At 45.6% G+C, this 26,106-nt stretch overlaps 3 protein-coding genes across 3 annotated transcripts in view; 1 reads left to right on the top strand and 2 right to left on the bottom strand.

Annotated features, from left to right (window-relative positions):
* LOC117900601 overlaps window positions 1-18,236 on the top strand; it is a 59,971-nt gene extending 41,735 nt beyond the window's left edge. The window contains exons 8-19 of the mRNA XM_034811013.1: window positions 2,418-3,116; window positions 3,793-3,909; window positions 8,010-8,383; window positions 8,905-9,054; window positions 9,669-9,851; window positions 9,922-10,060; window positions 10,533-10,742; window positions 13,358-14,349; window positions 14,497-14,629; window positions 16,485-16,668; window positions 16,729-17,253; window positions 17,350-18,236. Of these exons, the coding sequence (XP_034666904.1) occupies window positions 2,418-3,116; window positions 3,793-3,909; window positions 8,010-8,383; window positions 8,905-9,054; window positions 9,669-9,851; window positions 9,922-10,060; window positions 10,533-10,742; window positions 13,358-14,349; window positions 14,497-14,629; window positions 16,485-16,668; window positions 16,729-17,253; window positions 17,350-17,849 (4,206 nt within the window). The 3' untranslated portion in view covers window positions 17,850-18,236. The remainder of the gene's footprint in view (window positions 1-2,417; window positions 3,117-3,792; window positions 3,910-8,009; window positions 8,384-8,904; window positions 9,055-9,668; window positions 9,852-9,921; window positions 10,061-10,532; window positions 10,743-13,357; window positions 14,350-14,496; window positions 14,630-16,484; window positions 16,669-16,728; window positions 17,254-17,349) is intronic.
* A 559-nt stretch (window positions 18,237-18,795) lies between these two features.
* LOC117900599 (serine protease inhibitor 42Dd) lies at window positions 18,796-21,433 on the bottom strand. Its single transcript, XM_034811011.1, has 4 exons — window positions 21,283-21,433; window positions 19,254-20,181; window positions 19,053-19,200; window positions 18,796-18,993 (listed from the first exon to the last, which is right to left on the bottom strand). The coding sequence occupies exons 2-4, from the start codon at window positions 20,145-20,147 to the stop codon at window positions 18,869-18,871; spliced, it is 1,167 nt and encodes a 388-aa protein (XP_034666902.1). The 5' UTR covers window positions 20,148-20,181; window positions 21,283-21,433; the 3' UTR covers window positions 18,796-18,868.
* A 960-nt stretch (window positions 21,434-22,393) lies between these two features.
* LOC117901097 (importin subunit alpha) lies at window positions 22,394-25,392 on the bottom strand. The gene is made up of 5 exons (XM_034811725.1): window positions 25,223-25,392; window positions 24,729-24,880; window positions 24,354-24,667; window positions 23,718-24,288; window positions 22,394-23,653 (listed from the first exon to the last, which is right to left on the bottom strand). The coding sequence occupies exons 2-5, from the start codon at window positions 24,789-24,791 to the stop codon at window positions 23,033-23,035; spliced, it is 1,569 nt and encodes a 522-aa protein (XP_034667616.1). The 5' UTR covers window positions 24,792-24,880; window positions 25,223-25,392; the 3' UTR covers window positions 22,394-23,032.
* Between the last annotated feature and the right edge of the window lie 714 nt (window positions 25,393-26,106).

Genomic DNA, 26,106 nt, shown 5'->3' with positions numbered 1-26,106 from the left:
ACTGCATGTCTACTTGTCCATAACTTGTCCATTATGGCTGGGAGTACGCCTCTGCGCATCTATTATTTATGAATTTATATTAAGTATACGCCTTGTTGCAATTAATTCATTTGCCTTGGGGAACGGGCATCGTCGTGGGTCCATTACGTGCACAATGAGCCAAAGCGGCGCTGTCTTTAATTTTGCTGCATAAAGTTTTGCTTCTAAATCCGTTTCAATTTCCACGGAGCACGATTTTGGCTTAGAGTGCGCTTAGACTGCTCCTTCATCGAGGAAAGAATTGCTGGATAAAGGATTGCTAAATGGAGAAGACAACTTGAGGTTGCCATAAACTCGGAAGGGTGCCACTTCCAGCTGAACAGTTGGACATTGAACAACAACACCCTTCGAGTACCGGGATGCGACTGTCAATACCCATTAACATAATCGCAATAAATTATTTTTTTTATTATGGCAAAAGCCATTTTTATGAACTATTAATTTCCTTGGAGTGCTGTTAATTGATGAGCCGCAAATCGGGCAGGCAAATGGTTTTCCATCTCCGTACTCCGTAAATGTGCCATTTAACGACTTTGACTGTTAATGAGACGCGACCTATCCGGATCAGGGCCAATAAAATGCCATTTGGCCACAAAATGCTTCCTCCATTCCGTGAAGTTTTGCAGTCTGGCAACGTTCAAGCTAAATGAGTTAATTGTCATTTGGATTTTGTGGCTGGCAAAGATTGTCGACGCTGCAGAGTCGTAAATGACTGTGAGACTCGGAAACACTTTGCCATGCAATTTTAAATCTTTGTTTGCCATAAAAATGCCGCCCACCCTCGGACTTGCACTGAGAGCATTTCGTTGTATATTAAATATTTCCGGGTCGACTGTAGCAAAGCGCCGAAGGGGGAAGATATCAGACAAGGATATACACAGACGGAAAACGATCCAGACAAGTGCAATACCTTCCACATTGGCGACAATCACATCCCCGAGCGAGGTCTGTCGCCGCCGTTCGTTAGTAGTCTCATTTCATTTTAAATTTGAAACGGAAGTTTGTTGAAAGTGTAGCAAGGCAAGGCAAGGCAGGGCAAGGCAAGTGCAGACGATTCCGCATTGTGTCCTCATGCCCCAGCCCCCCCATCATCATCTTTTTCGCTGTCATTGTCGTAACGACTATGATTTCTCTCTATGCCTCCTGCACTTCGCCACTCCTCCACGCTAGCCACCGCTATGTTTCCCCCAGGAGGCACGTGCAACAACAGCATGGAGCAACATTCACAACAGAAGTTTACAATTCGTTGGATTGCAGACCACGTGGAAATACTTAAATGCAAAAGGTTTGCTCAACTGCCGTATTGCCCACATGGCACTAACGATTAAAGTAGCCATCCTTTGCCTTAGCCTTAGCAATGCCCAAGTAGTCGTAAATGCTTAGAGAGCCCTCCAACAACGGACGCAAGTCTTCACGGACATACTCGTGGCTTGACTCAGTGACCGAGTGAACAAGCGCATACAAATCTTAGTAGGGTTAAGTAGGGGCACTCTTTCACTCTTTCTTTTGTCAATTCTCTTTGTCGTGAAATGTATTAGGGTTTTACGTTTACTTAAAAATCGAATGTGATGCAGAAGTCACATTTGCTGATTGTCGTTGCTCTTCATTTTCTGTGTCGTACAATTATTTGAAATCCCAAGTAGGCTGAACTGAGAGCATCGCGAACCACCCTCTCAGACTCTCATTGTCTGCAGCTTGTAGCTGTGCAGCTTGCAGCTTACTCTCTCGATGCATCTCTCTCTCTCACTCTACCCAAGCTGCTTGCTCGTACCGTCTCCTCTTTGATCGCTCTCCCTACGCCCGCTCTTTCTAACACTAACAACAACGCAGATATGAGTCAGACAGTGGGCAGTAAACGGTGCGTGCATAGCAGCGTGCGTGCACAAGCAGTGACCAAAACCTAACGGTAAAGTGCAAAGCAGACAACCAAAAGGAGCACTGCAAGCACTGTGCCAGGGTCAAATAGCAAGCCAAGCATAATTACAGTTGGTCAGTTCTAATCAGCACACACAATAAAGTCCATAAAACATATCTTGGAACAGTAATCGTACAAGCGATGACAAGCATCAAAGTGGAGCTGACATCAGATGCTGCCTTGCTCTCCAGTTTCAACATGGAAAGGACATCAGCAGAATCTGTCTGCTGTCTGTCTATCTGTTTGAAGCTGCTTGTCTGCCTGCCGCCAGGATGTGTGGCATGCACTCCGACAAGGCATTTGATACTTGGTCGGGGGAGGTGGTCTAAAGGCTATCAATGAACGTCCGGCTGGGAGCGGACTACCGCTTGATGAATGGTCATCGAGTTATGGTTTGCCAATGACAGACATTTTATGTGGACTTGACTTTGTTTAATGAATGTTGACTCATTTTTACTTGCAGGTCACCGACTGGGGCGTGGAGCAATGCCGCTCCCTGCACATTCACATCAAGTCACCTCCCCGTCTGAGAGTGGATCCTGCCAGTGTCACATTGCAGCGAGGGGACTCCCTGCGAGTGCGTTGCCTCTCGCCCGGCAACGATGACATCAAACGATACGCCCAGCTGGGCTACAGTTGGACCCGAAACGGTGTGCTCTTCCAGTCGAACACAGCCACCGCCATGTGGGAGGATCTGTATCCCGATGGCAGCATCCTGAAGATCAACAACATACAAAAGTCCGCCGAGTACGCCTGCCTCGTGTCCAACAGTGTGCGCCCAGTGTCCAAGAGTGTCTACATCAATGTGATTGAACGCAATGCGGCGCACGTGTGTGCCGCAGAGTCCACCTACGGGGTGCACTGGCCCACCAGTGCCCCCGGGGCACCCATCATTACGGATTGTCCGCGAGGCTTTGAGGGTCATCTGCGACGCATTTGCGAGCAACGAGACACTGGAAACTCGAGCTGGCTGCTGCCCGACTTCTCGGGTTGCGTGCGGGATGAGCTGCTCATTATCTACAATCGGTATCGGGCCTTGAGTGCCGGTTTCCAGCAGACGAACTCCTCAAACATACTCAAGGCCTGCTTCGACTACACCATTCAGAGACGTTCCAGCTTTCTGCCCGGCGAGGCGAGCTTCCTCATTGACATGTTGCATGAGGTGAGTGGAAAGTGGCAGAAACATATTTAGTTATTTCTGCCCCATTTGGGATAAATTGATCTAATCAAGAGTGAAACTACTGCAATCAAAATCAATTTTCCAATGTGATTCCCAATGCGGCCTGGCCCGGCCCGGCCCGGCCTGCCATCTTTCTTTTGCCAGAGTGCTCGGGAATTTAGTTTTAAATTGTTTGTCTGGACCCGGACCCGGACTCTGTCTGCTTGCCGCAAGGCCCTTAACACATTCAAGCCACAGACGGCAAAAATAGCTGTTTCCAGGTACAGCCCGGCCCCAGCCTCTTCAGGGAGAGCCAAAAGTCTTTTCAGCTCCTTTACAAAGCCCGGGCAACTATTTTTACACGCAAATGAATGTAAAAGCCGCTGAGCTGGAGAGCTGGAGCTGGAGATGGTGCTGGTGCTGGTGCCGGGCGGCTTGCCATTTTTCACACAATTTTCGGTTGCCCAACTGCAGTCAAAGAAAAGTTCTGGCTCGTCTTTAGGGTCGCCTAGCAACAATTTTTCATTTTAATGCGCACACAAATTTTCCACCTAACGAATTGCCGAGACGAAGAAGAGTCCTAGCCTCAAGAAGGTGCTCGTGCTCTTCCCCCTTTCGGTGTGCAGACCTTTTGTACTATGTTGTCTCAACGTTTGCTTCTTCCATCCTCATTTCACAGCTCGACACCTACTTGCAGCTGAAGGGCACCCAACTAGAGCGTGAGATGGCCGCGGAGGTTATACTGCGCATCCTGGATAAAGTCATGCAGAATTCTCAATCCCTGAACAGTCAACAGGTAAGTGGCACAGCGCAAAGCGCCGAGAGCCGAGCCAAGGCGCTTTGGCTGCAATTGCGCATAAATTACGAGCGAGAGGACCGGTCGGGCGTTTGGGCGCAATAATTTATAACCTGCAACCATATTCAATATTTGCCAGGCATGTTTTCGACCCTGGCCAGGATTTATGGCACACACATTCGCATGTTCCACTACCACTTTTATTTAGCCGCCTGTAGTTGGTCTGTCACTGGGGCTGGAATTTACATCCAAGCATTTGTCCGTGCTCGGATTTCTAAAATAGCCAGAAAATTGATGTCCTGCTGGCTGGTAATGAATACCTCTTTTGATATGCACGATATCGAGGCATTTTCGGGTTTGTCTGTGGTATTTGGTCATTGCTCACTGCGACCTAAAAGCCATGTCAAAGGTAAAATAAAGGACTCTGTACTGCTGAGTACTCTCCAATAGTTGTACCTTTTAAAGTTCGTTTAAGGAATCCTCATTTCGTTTAACCATCTACCCTCTGCAATCTAGGACATATTTACGCACCATTTGGCAGCATGGCTAATGGAAGGTGCTCCCCCGTCGCTTGTTATGCGGCACAAGAGGAGTGACGAAGGAGAAGCCGCGTGAACGACACTCAGTTAAGTTTCAAATATGCTGCTAATGAGCGGCAATCAAACAATTTACGCGACCCTCCGCGCACCGCAAAACAAACAAAGCCAAAGGTAGAGGATAACCACTTCCTTATCACCTCGACAAAAAGGAGCAGCACTTTGGCCAATTTCTCCAGTCTCCAAATGCTGCTGAAAATTGCGATTCGTTACGCTTTCTTTTTAAAGCAACATTGTGTGTGCCTTGATGTCCTTTCCTGCCCTCCCATCCCCTCCATCTGGTAGTTGTGGTTACTCTAAGGCGGCCATTGTTTCCGGCTCAACGGAAGATCTCAAGTACGGTGGGGCGGGTCGAGTGCCTCATGTATTATTCCAGTGGAAGATTTTGTATATGTACATGAAGTGCGGCATAAAAGTAAAAGAAAGGACCTGCTTCTTCTCCCCCTCTCTCTGTAGGCTCCCCGCCAGGATAAGGCTGAAATTTTGGTATGCAAATTTACGAGAGTGTTGATTGCAACTGTTTGAATACGAAACAGCACTCCTGCTCTGAGGATAATTGGCAAAGGTCTCCTTGGCAAGGAGCTGACTCTGCTCGCTCTTCAAATTTGTTGGCTTATAGACAGCTCCAGCATAATCTATTAGCTGAATGCTTTGGAGAGCTATTCACGCGGACATGAAACAAGTTTTGCTTAGAGCTGGCCTCTGCTTGCTCTGCTCTAAAGTTGAAAGAAAGGCTAGATGAACCGGTGCAAGTTTTTAATGCATATCAATTAATTTAGACCTGGCCCGAGCTCACTTGAGTTATGGAATTTCAATATACGTGAGCCATAAAAAGGATAACCTCGAGAAGGAACAATTTATGTTAAATTTTTATTAGCTGACGCAGCCTGAAAAACTTGGCAGCATAATTGGGTCGATTAAAAAGTGTTGGCATTCGGCGAACTTTTCGCCAAAGTTGAGCAAATAGTTCCCCCATTGTTTTTATTGACTGAACAAAAAAGTTTAATGTAGTGAAGTCGAACGAGCGAATCCCTAGAAAGTTCATCGAATTTTTCGCGCGCAATGAAGTTTAATTAGTGCGCGGGAAGGTGGATCCCTGAAAAGTAAATAGCCCTGGCCTGACGATGGCCATCAAGGCAGAGTATTTACATTCACTGCTTTAAAAACAATTTGAGAGTTTCTGCAAAAGAATCGGCAGCTTTCAGTAGTCGGAAAATTCTATCAGAATAATTTTAAGCCAACTCAATTAATTTTGCTTAATATTCACGCGAGCTTCGCGGAAAATCCTCATCAATATGCTGATGAATAGTAATAATCCGGGCTGAAAAATGCTTAAATCCAATTGTTGTTTATTTTTTTGCAACCATCGGAATGGTTTCTGTGCATCTGCTTTTATTTGCTGTTGGTTGTGTGGAAATGGCAATTGAAAAAGTTTTGGCCAGACGAAATTGCTCATTTTTGAATGCCATTTTGCAATTTCATTTCTGTGAAATGCTAATTAAAACACTTGCATAGGTATTAGCTTCGATTTGCATAAGTTTCGTTATTGGCCGGCTGACCGTATCGAATGGCAGAACAAAGTTGGCCTGACCTACTTCAGGATTTGGTCAAGCTGTAACTATTCGTACCAAAACTTTCGGTGGAGGGAAAGTACGAGCGTAGAACGCATTCAAATCAAATCACGACGAATCACTTAGCAAAAAGTATTCACTGCAAACGTGACCTAAAGTCGCAGCCCCAAACTTTCGGATGTGAAGAAAAAGTTTGCAAAAAATTGCCTCGCTCACATGTGCGGCCACGCCCATCGACTCGCAGTTCATACAGTCGGAGGCGCCCAAATGATTTGCCGGTAAACTGCTAAACGTGGCTAGGTCGAAAGATAAGTGAAATTTGCACATGGGAAACTTTTGCGTAGCTTTTATACCCGCTACTCGAAGAGTAAATAGGGTATATTGGATTTGTGCACAAAGTAGATGTGCAAATGTAACGCAGAGAAGAAAAGGTGACCAACCCCATAAAGTTTATATGTTCTTGATCAGCATCAATAGCCGAGTCGATTGAGCCATGTCTGTCTGTCCGTCCGTCTGTCCGTCTGTACGTCTGTCCGTCCGTCCGTCTTGTTGAGAGCCTGGATCTCAGAGACCATAAAAGCTAGAGCCACCCAATTTTACATCCAGACTTCTGTATGCTCTCACTGTTTCAAGTGTATTTCAAAACTGAGCCCTGCCCCCGTAAACCGAAAAACCGAAAACCTCCCAAAGCTACAATTTTGAAGATAAGAGAAAATTAAAAACGCCATTCCGTGGGGAATGGCCATCTCTATCAGAGCACCAAATTGAGATCCGATTGGATCATTATTATGGCCACAAATTTAGAAATTAATTTGCAGTGGCTAAACCCACCCCGTCCCGCAGCTTATATTTGTTTTTTTGCACATTCTCTCATTCTGCTTCTGCCTAGTGGCTCTAGAGGAGGGTGGCGAGCTAAAGGAGCGTGTTGGCGCGAGCAGTGTTGTAGATGTAGATGACAGATGACGAAAAAATGTAAAAATTGACAAATAACCGCTAAGGCACAGATCTAGTACTGAGTACCGGGCATAAAAGTTGTGACGCGTAAGAAGCGTCTCACACGTCCCTTCTCCTTTTTTCTGTGTTGCCTTTCAACGCCCTTTAAAGAAATCATACAAATGCGAACAAATTTGAATAGGCATAGGCACAGGGGCGTGGCATGCCGCCTTAATGCTGCTTAATGCTAAAGTTGAAGATTTTTGTTTGAAAAAGTTGCATAACGGCAACTTTTCCAATCGGGATTGTTTTCCATTTCGATTAGTTGCCGCAAACAGTTGTAAAAATTCACTTTGATTTTGTTTTTTTTTTTTTTTTTTTGATATTTAATCGCTACAGCGAAATTGGTTGGTCGCAGAGATGAGTCCGCATTGACCAGATACTTCAGTTTTGTGTTGAATATTATAAAAAAGTTACTGAAAATTTTGAACTCAAAAAAGAGTTGTTTGCCGAACGAACACTAGAAATAGAATGTTGTTTTATTTTTGATTTTGCAGTTTTCACTCCCTAACCCTCTCCAATACATTATAAATTGGCAGAATCGATAATCTCTACACACAAAAATAAAGAATAAAAAACAAGAACTGCCGCAATAATGGGAATTCGCATTAAAAGTTGCAAAAATCGTTGAATGGGTTCGTTGTTCGTTGTTCGACCACTGGGGCTGCCCGCTTATTGGCCTCGGTTTATGGCTTTGTAACTGCACTCGAGAATGTAACAATTTATGATTTTTATGGACGGGGTTCATTGACTGCATTTTTATATTGCTTCTTGGCAAAGATGAACAATGCCAGCGGCAGACCGAGTGGTGGCCATTGATTTTCGTACGTTTTGGCAGACACTCATCGACGGACACAACACAATTGCTGGCCTCAGAATAGGACTCAGTCCGCGCAGCATAAACTTTAGCTTTTTGAGTGAATCTTCTGCTTGCTTTCAGCAAATTAAAAAACTGCAGCTGTTGACGCAATCGGCGGCGCTGAACCGCGAGACAATTGCGGCCTCACAATTGGCCACATCGACAAGCGGCAGCAGCCAGCCGTCGCCAGCTGACAGCTCGACAGCGCTGACCGCACAGGCCGGCGGCAACGTCAGGGGCGATGACAGCGGCAGCGGCAGCGGCAGTGGCTCGGGGGCCGACAACATTTCTGCTGGCTCTGCGGGAAGTTTGCAAGCGACTCGCGATGGCCGAGCAGGAGGAGCCTCCAGCATTTTGACAGTCGATGAGGACACGCTGTCCCTGGATCGACTCAACTCGCTGCGCATTTACATGACATCCGTGAAGACTCTGCCCTTCAATTTGCGAATTTATGGGTGAGTGAAAACCAAGAAAACCAAGAAAAACTAAGAAAAACCACTTCCAAATGAAATCAGACTCAAGAGTAAGCGGCCTTGCAATAAGTTCTAATTAAGAGTGAGTGAAAATGCAAATTCCTGCAGTAAACTTGATTAATGTACGCGACGAAGGGGAGAAGCGATTTCCCCGTTGCCTCAGCTCTTAATGGAAAATTTATTTTATGAGCAAACATAAATAATAAATGCATTAAACAAGCGAGCGAGGGCTGAGCATGAAGAATGGCTCATAAAAGTTTCCTCGGGCAAAACTTGCACCGAAGACGCAGACCGAGGAGCGAATAGCGAAGAGCGAGGAGCTCGAATCCTGGGCAATCCTGGTGGCTTCCTTTTGCTGGTTGCCTGCCTCGCTGGCCACACTCTCCTGCCAAGCTGCCAAGTGTCTAATTTAGCTAATTAAGTGTCTTAAGTGCAGGTGACTACAATTCTGCTTGATTTACTGCCACTCGTGCACTTTCCCTCTCTCTCCCTGCCTTCGCCAGCGAGGACTTATTTTCGGATCAACTCTACATGGACATAGGACTATCCAGCCGCCTGCTGCATATCATGGCCAACTCAACCATATTCGCGTCCGTAATCTCGTACAAGAACTTGAAAAGTTTCCTGCCCAAAACCTACTACACAAGAGGAAGGTAAGTCTCGGGGCTCGTTGTCTTGGACAGCCTGAGAAAGTTCTCTTCAGTGTGGTCATCATTGCGCTTTGTAATTAGTTCTGCCCAAGAAAGTTCAAAGAAATTATGTGTACGGGCGGCAATGAATACCAAAAAATGTAAATGAGTTTTCGCAATTTGAAAGTGCAGAAGAGAGCATGGGGAATTGGCTGAGACCCAAAGGGAAATATGTCCACCCGCTGGCAGAGCTCTGCTCCAGCACTTGTGTTATGCATTTCACGATTGAATGTTGCTTGCTCAAGACAGTTATTTAACGTACCGACATGCACAAGTCCCAGATTATGGGCACCAATGTATAATTTGTAAGCCAACGTTTGCCTTTGCCACCCCTCAAATGTGTGCAACACGACGGCTTTGGCTTTGGCTCAAGCAGGCACAAGGACAAGGACAAGGACAGCTTCTGTGCAAAGTCTCGTATGCAAATATGCAACTGTGCACACAAAACACACAAATGATAATGGACAAAAGAAATGTTTTCCGTAGCACAGCAAATGCTAACACAAATCCCAACCACAGACCCACATAATTGAACTATTTGTTAAACTGAATCCAACTTTAATAAACTTTATGCGCAGCGATCCCATGGACACGGACTATGTGCTGGCTTCGAGGATCATCCAAACCTGGCTGTTCCAGTCCAATCGATCCAACGACAACTTTCGGGAGCCCCTCGACGTGCCCTTCGAGTCGGGGCACGTGGAGATCATTTTCCAGCACGAAAGTGTTCCCAAAACGGGTAATTGGGTGGCCGTGTGCGGGTAAGAAGCGTGTGGAAAATCCCCCACTTTACACTCCATTAAATCTACATTTAATCTATTTTCTGTGCAGCCACGACTACAAAGCCTCGTTCGAGTCCACGTGGCGATCGGATTTGTGCATCACCAAGCATCTGATGGCGAACATAACCCGCTGCATTTGCCCGCTCTCCGGAACCTATGTGGTCATGCTGACCAAGCGACAGCAGAATGTAAGCCTGAGACAGAGAGGGAGACGGAGACGGAGAGAGCGACACGAAGGTCGCCAAGGCCACGCTTTAATTTATGCCACGCCCCATGCTGGCATTGGGCTCCCGCTCCCATTCATGCAGTTCACGTGTACCAAAGTGGAAAGCTCCTTTTGATTTATGGCACTTTCAGGACCTGCCATTTAGTGGCTGGCTGATGGCCTTGTGCCACCCGTACACCTGGTTGCCATTCCTTTGTGCGGCTACGTCCGCATTTCCGCTTCCCTTGCTCGCAGCAAATCAACAACTTGGCCTTTGGTGCCATGAACTTGTTCCGAATGCACTCGGCTCTCGGTTCTGCTCTGGCAATTCTTTAAATTGTTTGCTCCTAATTGTTGCCAAGACCCAGAGTCTCCCAGGCGCACAATTATTTAATGCTAATGCCCATTTGAATTGCTAATTGTTTGCTGTTTGCTCTCGATTCTAATTTTTGCAGACCCCGCAGCCGCATGCCCCGCAGCGCCCCCTCTTCGTGATCGCCAGCTGCGCCTGCTGTCTGCTGCAGTGCGGCTCGGCTCTGCTCATTCTGGTGCCCATCTGGTGCAATCGGAAGTGTGCCATCACCTTCCTTAAAATTCAGTTCTGCATCTCGACGGCGAGCGTGATGGCCATCTATCTGTTGGGCTTCACGAAAATGCTGCCAGTGGTGAGTGCCCCTTTCATTTCCCCCTTTCTAATCAGCTTTAACTCTTTTCTCTGGTTTGATCCTCTTGAGGGATTGTTGTGCGTGGGCAGTCTTTAATGCATTCGCCATTGACCCTTTAAAACAAAGCCCTCGAGTGGGAGAAGGGAGCCAAAGCGTGAAATTTAATTACGCCAAAACAAATAAACAAATAAAACGGAGCAAAGGAAAGCCAAGCTGAAAGCAAAGCAACCCGAAACCAAAACCAAATATACAACCAACCAACAACGAACAAAGGAGAGAGAGAGCGAGAGAGAAAAGTAAAATAATAAAAAGTGTTGCATCAAATAAAGGGGAGTGGGGAGGGGGCAGTGCGTGCACAAGACGTGGAGGAGAAAGGCACAAGTCGGCAATCGAAACACAAATGAGTTTCTCTCGCGCTCTTAAAGGCAAGCAGAGGATTCCCAGCGGCCAACCCTTAAATTACAATTATTTTCTGTGTCTTTAAGCAGTGCCATTTCCCCACCGACACGAGTGTTGTTCGACTTTTCAAACCATAATCACAGCCAGCGAGCTGGAGCTCTAATCATCATCAAAACAAATTAGCGTGTCGTCTGGCAAAGTCTTTGACCAACTCCAGTCAGTAATTTACATTTAGTTTGTGTGGCAGCCAAACGGAAAAGTCATTGAAAACAATTCCCTTACCTGCTCACCCTTACCGGCTGGCTGCTGGCTGCTGGCTTGGATGGAAATTAAAAGTCAACAATGCTTAACGACTGGAGGAGGAACCAACTAGAATCGAAATTAATATTTATAAACGCACATTCCCAAACGTTTGAAGCCGCGCGGAGAATGTAAATGGGAAAAAGGGATGCGAGCCACCCAAGCCCCAGTGCCAGAGTCTGCGGGAGTCCCCGAAGAACCCGAAAAGAACCACCTAAATTATAAACGTAAAAAAGTATAAGCGAGTAAAGTTGCGCTACTTAATCCCGTGGGCTTGCGAGGCGCTGCGGAGAGACTCCTGCGAAAACAGTAGCTGCGAGCTGCGAGCTGAGAGCTCCTGCAAGAAAATAACATTTTTGAATTAGTAATAAACTGGTGCGCTGTGAAAACAACGGCTCAATAAATGGATGAAAAACAAATAAAACATTGTGTGCGACAACGAACGAGCGAACGAGAAGGGACAGGCCAGGACAACAAAGGCAGAGAGTCGGCCAGAAAAGGTTTAAGCAATGGAAATGGAAAACGAAAACGAAGACGAGGAGCTGCGGGACTTTGGCTAAAACGCTGACAAAGGCAAACCCTCAAAGATTCCTTTGAATCTCTCCTGCCACGTAGAGCAAAATGGATGAGTGATAGACGCAGAGTTTGGTGCTTTGAATGGCGATATCTTTGCACGCAGGAAGTCTTTGTGCCACAACAATCCTGCTTGCTCCGCAGACAGCTAGACATCGAGTTGATGCATGTGTGTAGGGATGTGCACTAGCGTTATAATGAGCGACTTATGTCACAAAGACTGACAGCCTGTAGGCTCTGGCAGCGCAGCAAAAACGCGCCAAAGGGAAACTTTGTCTTAATAACACGAGGCGGCGCTCCCACTTATTATTATTGCACATTAATTTCGCGCACATGCGGGCAGGGCAGGGCTGGGCAGGGCTGGGCAGGGCGGAGCAACTTTATTAAAAAGTAAAGCACAAGCATGTGAACACATGCAAATTTTATGGTCTGGAACACGTGTCACAGCGGAGCGAGGAGCAGAGAGGAGCTGCCAACGGCGACGGCCGTCAACCACAGCAACCAGACCATGGAGCATGGAGCATGGAGCATGGACCGAGCCGCAACCACGCCCACGCTCACGCACACGCCCACTCAATGCCACAATAAATACAATTAAAATATTCATTTTACTTATTGTATATATTTGCGTGCATAAATAAAATACAATTTCAGCACGACAGTTAAACGGAACGAGAAAAAAACAATAAATAAATAAGAAAACATAAATTACGTACACGACTCGCTGCGTCCCCCGAAGGCATGAAGCACGAGGCGGCGGCGGCGGCGGCGGCGGCGTGCCACTGCAGCAGAACATATGAAAGGCAAAAGCTTTTAAGCGCACTTAACTCATAATATTCCGCGGTAAAGCAGCGACGATGTGGAACTTATTCGTATTCGTTTTCGTATTGTAAATTGAAAATTTGTTTTACTTTTCCCTGAAGGCTAAGCGGGCAATATATTAATTTCGCGACGACCTCGCCTCTAGTCAGCTGTGTGTAACAGATATCAAATGATGCTTAAAGCAGGAGAAAACATTTTCCAACACAAAAAGCGACTTTTAAATGGAGTGGCACCAAATAAGTAATGGACTAGCAGTGTGCCAAAGATAAGGAGCCACCAAAAATATAAACCACAAAATGTTTTACATCTTTTTAAGAACTTATGTCCCAATCTTGCAGGCAGAGTCTATTAGGTGCATGTAGTCATAAAAAATGTGACGAGATTTCATTGTTTGAGTTGTAAAAATTATTATTGCTGGTTGGCTGGTTGACAACTTCTCATATTTAATTAAAAATAATGATGCTGCAGCGAGTCAGCCGCCATTTCCTTATTAACGTTCCATCATAATTTCCTCTTTGCAGAACTGGCATGCCATCATTAGCAGCTCGCTGGCATCGCTGTTATTGCTGGGCGTCTCCACGCTGATTGCGATTGCCTTGGTCATACACACGGAGCTGATGCCCAAGAAGTATCTGCAAATCGGCAGCAAGCAGCCGGCGACGCCCACCAGGCAGGACAAAAGACGCCGCGAGCGCGAGAGTTTAAGCAACATTACCCAAATACGCGCCCAGTCGCCGCCGGTGGGGGCCAGCCACAATCGGCACCGGCCGCTGGCCGTGAACGGCAACAGGGACTCCTCGTTCGAGGGCGGTGCGGCGGGCATACGTGGCGCCATTGGCATTAGCTGGTTGCTGCCGCTACTCTTCGCTGTGGCCGCCCCACTAATCTGCAGCATCATTGGCAAGTGGCCGCGCCATTGGTGGCTTGACATTCTCTCGACAGCATCGTCTTCGGATGACTCCGCCAGCAAGTCCGACTCTGAGCCAACGGAGTTTGATGGCGGCGGTGTCTACTATTCAACGCATTCGCTACTCAACGGCGATAATTTACTGCTGGAATCGGAAGCGCTGCTGGGCAATGCAACGAGCTCTCCAGCTGAGACATCCTCAATTGGGTTGGACGACGTCGATGCGGCCACGTCAACGTCATCAATCAGAGCCAGCAACGACAGTCATGGCATGGCAGTCGCAGTAGCTGCGGCCTCGACTTGGCCGCAGCAACAACAACAGCAGCAGCTGCCCGTTAACCGTTACTCCTCTTATACCTCAGGGTATGGACAGGCCGCGACTTTCACTTCCGGCCTGAGCGAAGCCGGAGCGGCTCTCCCATCAACATCGACGCCGTTGTCGCCATCTCTGAGCTTCATCCTGTTCGTCTGCATCGATTTTCTTTTCATTTTCCTTTTCTTTGCGCTGTTTGCCATTTTAATGAAGAAACTTTTGTGGCTGTGGCACAAGAATCGCAATGTGCATACGCATCCGCTGGATAAATTCAATCTGGCTTTGCAACGGCGGTAAGTCCAACGAAAACTCAAATTTAGATAAAGCAAAAAGTTTACAAGAACCCAGTTGAAGTCACTTCAAGCTAATCTAAGCTGAAAAATCATCAGCCGCAACAATCGCAGCTTGATATTCATCCGTTTTCCACTCTATTCCGACAGACTTGGCCTACTTTATAGAGCAGGTGGACTGCTGCTCGTTAAACTATGCACCGATGGGTTCTTCATTGTTTATGTTAATTCATTACCGGATACTTTATGGGGATATCCGTTTGGCATTTCGTGTATAATACTGGTAAGTCTAAGCACCAAAGGGGATTACTAACCAAATATACATATGTACATACGTAGTACAACTGCTACTTATGCAAATGATTGGCTTGCAGGTCGTAAGTTCAATTGCAGTACATCTTTGCCGCTCGAAATTTGCAGCGAAGCTCTCAAAACTATTGGCTTGGGGGTTTGGGTTCATTCTTTTCTTGGGTTTCAAATGCAAATCGAGTTCTTTTCGTCTTTTCATGTCTTATTAAATGTGCATATTTCATCAAAGCTTAGAGCCTGCATACATTTACCGTTGACGGTGAAATTATGCATGCAAAAACAACAAAGAGAGAGAGAGAGAGAGCATAAGAAAGTGCGACAAAAACCACGCGCGGCAACAAACTGCTTGCTCCTCACGCTGACTGCATTAGCTGCCAGATCAAAGTGACGGAAGAAGCCTTTTTGTGTTTATTTTGCACTTGCCACTGACACTTGGCTTTGGTTTCCACCTCCTCAAGCTGTTATTGTTTTCTTTTTATTCCCTCTCGTCGTTGATTTGCTGTGCAAAGTAAATAAGTGCGCTTGACTCTTCCACCTTTGGCACTTGGCACACGGAAGAGTATATCGTTTTAGTGGGTTCCAAGAATGGGACGGATGACTAAGGTAAAGGTATGTCAGATATTTACAGTTAGCAGAATTCCCCTGCGAGCAACTGCTTGGGCAAGCTTCCATCTGAGAACATCGTATACCATCCCTCTCAGACTCTCATTTTCTGCAGCTTGTAGCTTTGAAGCTCTAACTCTCACTCGATTCTTCCCTCTCTCTCTCTCGCAACACGCTCTAATGACGCTCCCTAGTTACCGTCTCGCTTTCGATCTGTCACTCTCCCAAAGCTTGCTCGCTCTAACACTAACCACAACGCAACTATGAGACAAACAGCGAAGAAACGGTGCGTGCATTAAGCGGTGACCAATAACAAACGGTAAAGTGCAAAGAAGACAACGAAAGGGAACACTGCAAACAATGCTAAGATCCGACACATACTTGTGCCATTTTTCTATTCCTGCTTTATTCAACTATTCAACGCTATACGCACGCCCCACAACTCTCAGCTCACAATCCAATTAAATAAACAATTATCTACACAATCCAAGACATTGGGTGGGTGTATCCTTGCAAAACTAATCACATAATTGCACGCACCCACTTTGATGTGGGGAGAGACGGCAAGTGAGTCGTCGGCATGTGTAGCGCATTCGGCACATTCAAATTCAAATACAAACAAATTAGGTCGAGGCCCGTTCTTGAATCGAAACCGCAATGTCTACAACAACCCTCTCCATGTTAGTGGTCGGGGCTATTAATGTGCACCAAAATCACTTTGATTGTGGGCATGGGCATGGGCATGCTCTGTCTGCGTTCCTATTTAATTATTTAAGCAGAGACTAAAGCACACATGAAAGTTCCAGGCGTCTTCCGACACATGGAAGGGAAATCAATACAATGAGAACCATTTGGCACCTCGAGTCTGAGCTTTTTCGCTAATTTCGTAATTAATTCGGTCGAAAAATCCCAGCCCGGAATCTGATGTCTGCCTTCCATAAATTCCAGTCTTGAGTAAGGACATAAGAACAAAGAATGTAGTGGGACTGGTCAGCTCCATCGATTTATGGTTCTATTTTGGTCATACATTTAATTTCCCAATCGTTTGCTTCGATTTTCATGTTGGGGCACTCCGAAAGGATACCTTTAATTGAAGTCGCTTTCGATATTTAATGACTCAATCGACTTGATAAGCCCCATGTTGTTGATACACGAATTTTATTAGGGTCAACCGAAAGCTAATGGAAGTTTTACTACAACGCACTAACGAACCCGTCCATTTGCAGGGCTTTGGAATCCTCTTTTGTTTCATCATCAAGGCTGAGAGCCAGCTGCGTGGGCCCCCGTTTCTGAGCAGCAACGGGAGCAGTCAGAACAGCTCGTTAAAGCAAACAAAGTTCAACACGAGTAGGAGCAGCCTGGACGATAACTACTGCACCACAACGGCTAACGTCAACAGTCCATTAAGCTGTAGGTTGTCGCCATGGGAACAACTAGTTAAATGATGCCTAACCCAAAATCCTTTTGCAGTCTACACCAACCATGACAAGGAGAAGGAGAACGACTGTGCGGTATCATTGTCAATGACAAACTCAAGAGCAGCAGCAGCAGCAGCAGCGGCAGCGGCAGCAGCTGAGGCTGCTTCGTCTGGAGAAAACGCCCCACCACTGCAATCAAAGGTGGGCCTGGAGTTGTCTGGTGCCAATGGAGCTGCCGTGCAGCTGCCGTTGACAATCATTTCAACGGCGCCGCGTTGCCAGGCAGCAAATGCTGCAGCTGTTGGAATTGGAAGCTCGACGGAGACCTTCCTCGGTGACCGTCAAACGCTGCCAGCGACTGTTGCGCCTTCGCCGGACACACGATGCTGTGCCCTGCTTAGTGGAGGCAAAGCATACGATGCATACACGATGAGCATGGGGATTGGGGGACTTACAGGTAGCCTTGGAAGACGAACGTTGCACCAGCATCAGCATCAGCCAACTCATTTCCGGGCGGGACCATGCGGGGATTTCGTGGGTGTCGAGACACTGGATATACTTCAAGGTGTAGCAGCAGGTAGGTAAACCCAGCAGCTTCCTACATACTCGTATGTCCCCAATCGAAACAGTAGAACTACAAATGCAAATGGGACCGTTATAAATCTCCTTGCAGATAGCATAATTGGAATTCACACCAGCACCATGATGCCCTCGTCGGCCACGTCCGCCTCTCACTATGTTCCGCTGCAACATAATCCGTATGTTGACTTTGTGCCCAGCTCACTTATCCTCAGCCTGCCAGCTCCTCAGTTGCTGCCGCCGCCGACCATAAGTGGCAACTTGAGCAGCTCTGGCATGTCCAATGGCACACTTTCGATGACCTTGCCCACACCGAACCCCAAGACCCAGAAGCGAGTGACCATTCTGGAACCAACGTCTCGAGCGACTTTCGATCCTCTGCTACCCACAATGGTGGCTGCAGTCGTCTCCACTTCTGTGGTCACCAGCACTGCGACAACGACGGCGTCTGCAAATCCTAATTCTACGCAAGGTAGTGCCAATGATGCCACGCTCGATCGCATCACCATGGACCTCGACTATTTACTGAATCGGGGAAATTTGGAAAACGCGGAAGGAGTTGAGCCACCGCCCAGCTCCGAGACGCACAACTGAATCTACAGCAATAGCAACAGCAAACAGCAACAGCAAACAGCAAACAAAGTGAACAAATTTATTATATTTGGCCTAAACTAGTCCTAGAACACAACGATGCATTTACGAGGCTTCGATTTTGAATATCAAGTGTACATAGATACAGACAAACACATTTGTAAATAAATTGACTAGAAAAACACTAGACCTAAAGTTGAAAGCTCTGTGAATATTTCTGTTTTTTATGCATTAACTAAAACTAAAAGCTATACAAATATGTCAGGCAGTCAGTAATTTTCTGTTCGAACTCTGTTAGATTGGAAAACTATCATTTCAAAGTGATTTCGACATCAAGCATAACCATATTCCGATTAAGATTACAAAACTTTACTAAGCGACAGCGCATATTAAAGCCAACCGAGAGAATTTAAAGAAAAAGGCAACTTTTTAGCTAGTATTTACAACAAAAAGAAAGGGTACTAAACATTACAATATGAAAAGGATAAATGATAAATTAGAGAGCGAGAACAAGCTTTGATTTCATTTAAAAGTTTTCCTAGTTAAGCTCCCATTTAAGACATCAAAACTTACAAAATACAATAATTGTAATACTGATAAGAATAACAGGACTATTTCTGCAAACTTTAATTATACAGATATATCTTTAAATAAACTCAAGACTCTTGTTAGAAAAATCTAAGCAAAACATTCTTTTCAACTAGGAATGGGATGGGTGAAGGGAGCTCTTATATTATTCAACTTACAAAGCACTTCGGTAGTAGTCTCTAAACAGATTAAAGCCCAACTGAGAACCCGAGTATCCATAAAGTATCACTAAAGTGTAAGTACTTCCTATAACCAATCACCGCAAATATTTCTCATTTTTCCGCAACCATCACAAAATAGCAACATTTACCACCATCAAATAAACAAACTCCCATACAAATTCCGCTTGTTATATTATTTTTAAATAAGTTTCATAAAATACATCATTTAATTCTACCTTCCACACATGTGCAACACCATTTTAAATGGGTATTTTACAACACTACCACGTGTCCCATCAGGTAAGTGACATTCTCGCTGCGTATTGCAAAGAAAAAGGGATGATCGGCGCGAAAGAACTTTTGACGGGAGGAGTTGCTGATCACAATGGGTTTATATTCTGGCAAAAAGGAAGTGGCTTTAAATGATTGTGTTACATTTACGATATATTGCACATACCTGCTGCGACTTTGGCTGGTTCCGAGCCAGAACCAGACTCGTTTAGATTTATTCGCAACTTTTGGAGCACGTCGCAAACGGGCAGCTGCCCAGCGGGATGCAAATGTTTAAAGTTCGCTGATGGCAAAAAGATGTCCTCAAAGCCGAGCTGCAATGTTTAAATATGTTTAGAAATATTCCCATACTCTCTCGTCTACTGACCTGTTTCAACGGCTGCCGCAAACTGCACTCAAAATCGATATTGAATTTGGGAAGCAGCACCTGGACTCCCTCCATTTGCATGGACTGCTGTAATGTGCCCAAATCAATGCCGCGCAACTGATTTTCCAGTTGCGAGAGGCCATCGCGTTGGTTGGGCAGGATGAGCAGCATGGACAATTCTTCGGCGTGCTCGTAGGGCAGTTCAATGGCACGAGCATTGAGCTCCCTCAGCTCCGCGTACTTCACAAACATGTCATCGTCGAAGAGCATAGCCACCGGCTTCGATGTGTCGAGACTGCCGTTGCTGTGGAACTCGTAGAGACCCGTGCGGTATGCACTGAAGGGCAGAAACCATTTGCTGTGCAGGTTCGCCGCCAGCAAGAGGAGCAGTTTGGCCGCAGGACTACTCTCCACAAGAGTCGATTGCCAGTGGCCGCCACCAGCGCTGGCCAATATTTGTTCGCTTATGTGACGCCGCAGCTTCTCGGTGTGCTCCATGTTGATGCTCTCCGCAGTCACATGAAAATATGTTTGAGCAATTTTCTGAAAGTCTTCAGCTAAGTCTCCAGCACTAGATCCGGTTTGTGGCTGTATCAGAAAGCGATTCTGTAGCTCAAAGTGAGTATCCGCATCTCCCGCTACATTTGCCAGCTCTGCCGCATAATAGTTGGCCATTTTGGCATTGCTGGGAAAGCGTTGCTTAAGCCTCAGTAACTTCTGGAACTCTTCTGCGGTGGCTCCATCTGAGCCAAGGTAGAGCAGCGCCAGGCTGGCTTCCAGCAGCAGCGGCGACATGACCACATTCTGATCGATGGCCGTTGACGCAATGCTGTGATAAATCTCCGCAGCGAGATTGGATTCATGTGGAACAACGCTCACAGGGACTTCACTCATATTTGGCTCAGATCAGCGCCCTTGCGTTAGAATGCTGTAAAATAAGAGAATATAAATATAAGTCAATTGTTTTCACATGTTTCCCATTTATGATCTATTAAAGGCACTCTCTTGGCATCAGATTGTCCTTCAACATAATGTGAAGCACATGTGCCGCCATCCGACACACTTATTTTCATTTCAAAAATAAATCTTTAGTAGTAGTTTCCTAATAAGATTTAATTCAATGCTTTTAATACCTAAACATGAACCTAAGAAATCAAATCAAATAAAAGCACACGGCATACAAAACCGAAATGACTAAATAAATAAAGTGTGCAAGAGCCAAACACTAGGCCAAACTTGACACTGTTTTGGGCACAAGTAAACAAAACGGAAGCGCCGAGGCGGATAGCACTCTGACAATGCTTTCGGCCATATATTTTGCGGCAACTTTTAATTTCACGCGAATTTTGGTTTTGGTCTATTCTTCGCGGTTCTCCCTTCCCTCAACCAATTCCGAGTTGCATTTCATGGCGATTTTTATGCGGCGCGCACACTTTCTGCTTGCTTAATAGTCCCAGCACCAGCCCCAGTCCCATCAACAAACTGCACCCCAACCCTCAGCCCCAAATGGAAAGCAAAAAATAAAAACGAACTGTTTTCCGCTCAAAAATCGCAAGAGCACGACGGATACGCCTACGCTAACGACAACAACGTCACTGCTCGCTCTCTCTCTCTCGCTCTCTCGCTCTCGCTCTCTCTCTCGCTGTATAAGTAGCGCCTTCCTCCATATATTGTTTTTGTTTATTTTTGGTACGCCAATTTTTGTTTTCTTTCTTTACGAAATTAACTACATATATCATGAGTTTAGTTGTTGTTTTTGTTTTAATATTTAAAGCCTCTATTGCAAAATAGAGCGCAAAATTCACATCCAGCGTTAATGGCTGAGTGGCATATGGCAAATCCTCACTGGATTTTCCATAGCCGCGTGCTGCGTGCGAGGTCATGGAATCGCTCTCGAAGTGGCATCATCAACCACAATAGTCTTTGGTGAATAATTCAAGCACAAATCAGAATTTACTCTGATCAAACGCATTACAGCCTTTACATTACTTTTTTTAATTTTCAATTGCAGAATACTTTTCGCTTTTACCTTCGCAAATATTGTTAGAAGTTCTATCGAGTTAATGCCGAGCAGAGACAAACAGACAATTATATAAAGTTTGTGCTGGTTAAGATCCACGCCCGCACGCAGCTTCGCACAAAAATCAACTAAATTCTCGCGCGCTCGGAAACAATAAAAGAATTCAAAAAGAACCAATTAAGTTTTCCGCCAGCGCTGCTCACACTCGCCGCCTCCATCGATGACGACACTTGGGCAATGCGGCGGGGAAAAGCTCTAGCTCTGGCCAATGTCTTCATACTGGTACACATTTTCGGCAAACTACTTTTCCGATGCTACATTTTAAGCTATTTTTATAATTTGTTTGCCGTGAATTAAACTGAAAAATACTTACGATGGACTGACTGCCTGCCTCTGCATAGGGTGTGGGTGTTCCTCAGCGTCCGACCGTCCACCGTTCATGAGTTTTGGTTTTGTGTTGGACCGCCGCTTGCCGCTGGATGCTGACGCTGCTATCTGTCCCGTCACTTTTGATTGAATTGAGCTGTGTGGTTCGTTTTGTGTTTCCATAGTTCTTGTTTAATCATTTTATCTAATCTGGATTGGGGTCGCTGTGCGCGTATGTATATGGGTGGTTCAGTGTACGTGTGTTCTCGCTTGTAGCTGCAGATGAGGAAGCAGTGAAGTTAGTCCGAAACGGTGTCGAGTGCACATTTGATCTATCGCCACAGGATTTATTAACTCACATCCTAATCGAAAAGTACATATATTTATTGATAATAAAACCATTAAGACGATTTTTCTACCCAGCGTTCTTTAAAGATCTGAATAATCTGATCTGATCAGTATAATTTTTCATTCCAATTTGATAGATCATGTAATTTGCAATAAAATTGTCTACAACATAACTACAAGACTCAGTGGCGACACCTGACGGCGTAGATCTGATATTGAATATAGACACACACCACATGGCAATTCTACATGTATGAATCATGTCATTGTTTTTGATATACATTTCAGTTTTTATTTCCAAAAATATAACTGCCTAAATCAGAAATGCATCAATCAGAAACGGCAATTTGTGAATGAGTACAATTTAATGACAGATAAATGCATAAGAATTGGGACAAGAATATAATTAATCATTCAAACAATTCATTATTTATTCATCAACTAAAAGTACAATATTACGAATCGAGGATGAGGACATTGGTGATGGGATTGTAAATTGTTGTAATGCTTGCGTGAAGGTGGATGGGAGAAGCATAATCTGTATACATAAATAAATACTAACAACCTAAAATAATGTTTGAAACGGGGGCCCAAAAGCCTACCAAAAATTAAAACTCGGTGCACACCACACACGCTTCAGATTGACGACCTATAAAACCGTCACAGGGCAATGCTCTAACAGCACAGCTGAGTAGAATCCTTGCATTCATGAGTTTGAAAATGTATCAAATTATTGTAAAATGCATTACCAGAGATTCAGTTAATCCGTAGGAGTGGTAAATGCACACCAGCGTATCACCCATTTTGGTGGGAATGTCATGCTGATACAGGTAAGCAAAAATATCTGTGTCCGTGTCTGTGCTGATACTCTCCAAATGCTTGAGTGTGTTCTGTTTTTGGACTACTTTTGTGCGCTGTGTGTAGAAGATGACAAAGATGGCACTAAGTGTAAGCCTATCGCGATGGAAAGGTTAAAGTTGTTTGATGTGGAATATGTACTTGGCATAGTATATGGTATGTATGAGGGATGAGTGATAAAACAGGCCTAGAATAAGTAGCCACCCTCTGGAGCCTTTGGCTGAGTGGCATTAAATTCGAGGGCTCCATTTACTTCCTGGGGTGCGAGCTCTTGTTCGGCCTCGTCGTCGCCATTGCTGAAGTAGGTATCGATAATTGCGAAAGCCTTCTTGTACACCTCTTCGTTCTCGTGCTGCTGCAATGTTTCCAGTTTATCCAAGCCGCCCATCTCTTCGACCATGAGGCAGAGGTTTTCAGTGCCGCCAAGTTTCTCGGCCAGCGCAAAGAGATTGGCCAAGCCCGTCTGGACAACTTTGATGGTGCGTGGATCTTTGGCATCGAGCAAGTCAACGAATGGCTTCAATATTTTGAACTTCTCGATCAGATCCACAATCTGCTCAGGGGTGCCCGAGGTTGTCGTGTTGGTCACTGCCCAAGCGGCCTCTTTCTGTGCCTTGAAATCGCCCTTCTCGAGCACGTTGCGTAGTTGTTGGAATATGCCAGCCTGAATAACTGCTTGGATTTGCTTCTGATTACCTGCCGTTATATTACTAACAGTCCAAGCCGCCTCCTTCACAATGTTGCTCTTGTTGTGCTGCAGCAGCAGGCCCAGTCGGGGCAAGCCACCCGCGGCAATAACAACATCCGTCTGCAAAGAACAATTGACATTAGCTAATAGCCCAAAAAGGTAACATTCGATTCTGTCTACTGACCTGTACATCGGTGCCAGTGACAATGTTGCCCACACTGCGCAGTGCTGGCACAATAATGCTCGGCTCATCCATTTGCAGAAGTTTAACCAGCCTAGGAACTGCATCGGAGTCAACGACCGCCTGAATCTTGTTGTTGTCATCGTCGGTGACATATGACAAAGCCCAGCAGGCGTCGGCTAATACCTGAATATCTTGACTGAGCAAAAGCTGCGACAGGACTGGCAGTAATATTTTGACTTGTTCAAAGGGCGGCGAAGGATTCTTGTTGCGGCACAGATTCGACATCAGCCAGACAATGTTCCGCAAAAACGAAAGCGGAGTCTCGTTGTTAATCAGCGGCAAAATACCCTCGATGACATTATGTTGAATTACAATGTCCCGAGCAGCGGCTCCATCGCCGGCAATGTTGCCCAATGCCCATACGGCCTGCTCCGCAAGATTGATGGAGTTCGACTGCAGCAGGGCAACGAAATGCGGCACCGCATTGTGCTCGATGACACAGCGTGTCTGGTCAGATGTTCCCGAGGCAATGTTTGTCAATGCCCAGGCTGCCTCAAACTGCAACATGGTACTGAGGAGGTGGTGGTTGGAGGGGGTCACTGTAATGCACAAACATACAGCTGATGGTTTACTTACTTGCTGGTGTTTTGGAGAAAGCGAATGCAGATGGGTACGATGCCATGGCCAATCATTAGATCAATGGGTGGATTGCGCTCGCGGCTCAACATCTTCCGTGCCGACTGCATGCCCACGAACTGCCTGTCCTGATCCTCGCTGTTCATGGCCGCCACAATTTCATCCACCGACAGCTGCACCGGCGACTGGCCATTTAGTTCTTTCAGCGGAGAGGTGAGGTCTTCGTCGTTGATGTTGCGACGCTTGAACATCTGGTCCTCCTTCTTGGACTTTCGCAACTCGATGGTAACCTCATGGCGACGCATGCGAGAGTCCTACCAGATCAGCAAAAGTGAGGTTAGTTCCGACCCCGCCTTGGACCGCTGCAACACTTACCTGCGTATTAATTGTGTTTGACTTGTACGAGCCCTGGCGTGTATTTGCATCCGCTTTACTCATGGCGAAAATTTTTTTTATTAAAATTTGTTTTCAAATAAAATTTGGATCAGCTCCAGTTGCTCCTCGAATGACAAGTGTAGAATGTAGAACTGAAATAAATGATGTTGCAAAGAAGTGTGAAAGACGAAATGACAAGGGCTGCTTTGATTTATTTCTCCCTTTTCTTTGCTTCTCCTTTTGAGCGTACGGCGCCAGCAGGGCAGAGAATGCAAAGGCGGTAGCGCTAGAGACGAAAGAAGAGGTGAAGACGCAGGCAGAAAGACCGGCTTTTCGGAGGCCAATGCCAGAAACAACAACAAAGCAACAGCTGCAGCCAGCCGCCATTTGCACACAGGCGACAGCGCTGCCTTCGCGAATTGCGATAGAGACAAGCAAACGGACGGACGGAAGGGGTACACAGAGGGGACGGAATAGGAGTCCCTTTTCCTTACCTTCAGGTTATGTGCAAAACGCGTCGACAATGCGTGTGTGTGTGCCTCCGCGTTGTATTATTTGGTTAAAATCACTTAAAATTGTTCACGAATATTTTTTATTTCACATATAAATTTTGGACTTGGCAACTGAGAAATGAGGAGAAAAATGTTTTTACCGTTTAATTTGAAAAGCAAGCTGGGGTTTGCGCAGTGTGACCGCTGATTTATCGATCAAATATACCGCCGATCCTCAGAAATATACCGAATTATACCATACAGTTTCAAAATATACCGTAAACTTTAACTCTACTCCTCGATTTTGATGTTTTTTTTTATATTCTAGGTGGCAAAGACTTTTAACACTGAAACAATAATTTAATCCGTTTGAAGAATCAATTTGGCTTATTATAAATACTCCTCTTTATTGGATTGTATGTCTTATGTTCTTATATTTTACAAATCTTTATTGGATTTTTCATTCAATGGTCAGGGAAATTCTCACCTGTGTCTAAACGGTCAGAGGAAGATCCTTGGAACTACACCGAAAAATATAGTTTTAATTTTGAAAGTTTACCATAAATATACCGTATTTTTATTATGATTTTCCTCGACTGGCAAATTTTTATGCTTATGTGTTAGTCGAATGCGAATGAATATCATTTTAATATTTTGTGTAATGGTGCGGTGTTGGGCATCGTTCAATTTACCGAAAAGGGTCACTTGTGAACTAGTTTGTCGCATCTGATCACCGACCGAGCTACTCTACTCGTCACTAGTCCGTCGACGAGTGATATCGGCAACTAGAGATTGCCCGCCAGATTCGAATATCAAAGCAAGGGGCCCTCGTTGATCATAGATCCACAAATTTGTTGGTCAAAATTGTTCTCCCTGTAAATACACAC

The sequence above is a fragment of the Drosophila subobscura genome, chromosome U, assembly GCF_008121235.1.
Source record: "Drosophila subobscura isolate 14011-0131.10 chromosome U, UCBerk_Dsub_1.0, whole genome shotgun sequence".
Classification (NCBI taxonomy): domain Eukaryota; kingdom Metazoa; phylum Arthropoda; class Insecta; order Diptera; family Drosophilidae; genus Drosophila; species Drosophila subobscura.
The sequence above is the reverse complement of the archived record's forward strand: the minus strand, read 5'-3'. Positions and strand labels throughout refer to the sequence as shown.

Bases quoted from the DNA above. Each gene is read 5' to 3' on its own strand.
- LOC117900599 (XM_034811011.1), bottom strand. From the start codon at position 20,147: ATGAGTGAAGTCCCTGTGAGCGTTGTTCCACATGAATCCAATCTCGCT. The intron at 19,201-19,253 runs GTCAGTAGACGA...TAAACATTGCAG, and splicing joins TGCGGCAGCCGTTGAAACAG to CTCGGCTTTGAGGACATCTT. The intron at 18,994-19,052 runs GTATGTGCAATA...CCTTTTTGCCAG, and splicing joins ACCAGCCAAAGTCGCAGCAG to AATATAAACCCATTGTGATC.
- LOC117901097 (XM_034811725.1), bottom strand. From the start codon at position 24,791: ATGAGTAAAGCGGATGCAAATACACGCCAGGGCTCGTACAAGTCAAAC. The intron at 24,668-24,728 runs GTAAGTGTTGCA...CTGATCTGGTAG, and splicing joins CAAACACAATTAATACGCAG to GACTCTCGCATGCGTCGCCA. The intron at 24,289-24,353 runs GTAAGTAAACCA...CCACCTCCTCAG, and splicing joins TTTCTCCAAAACACCAGCAA to TACCATGTTGCAGTTTGAGG.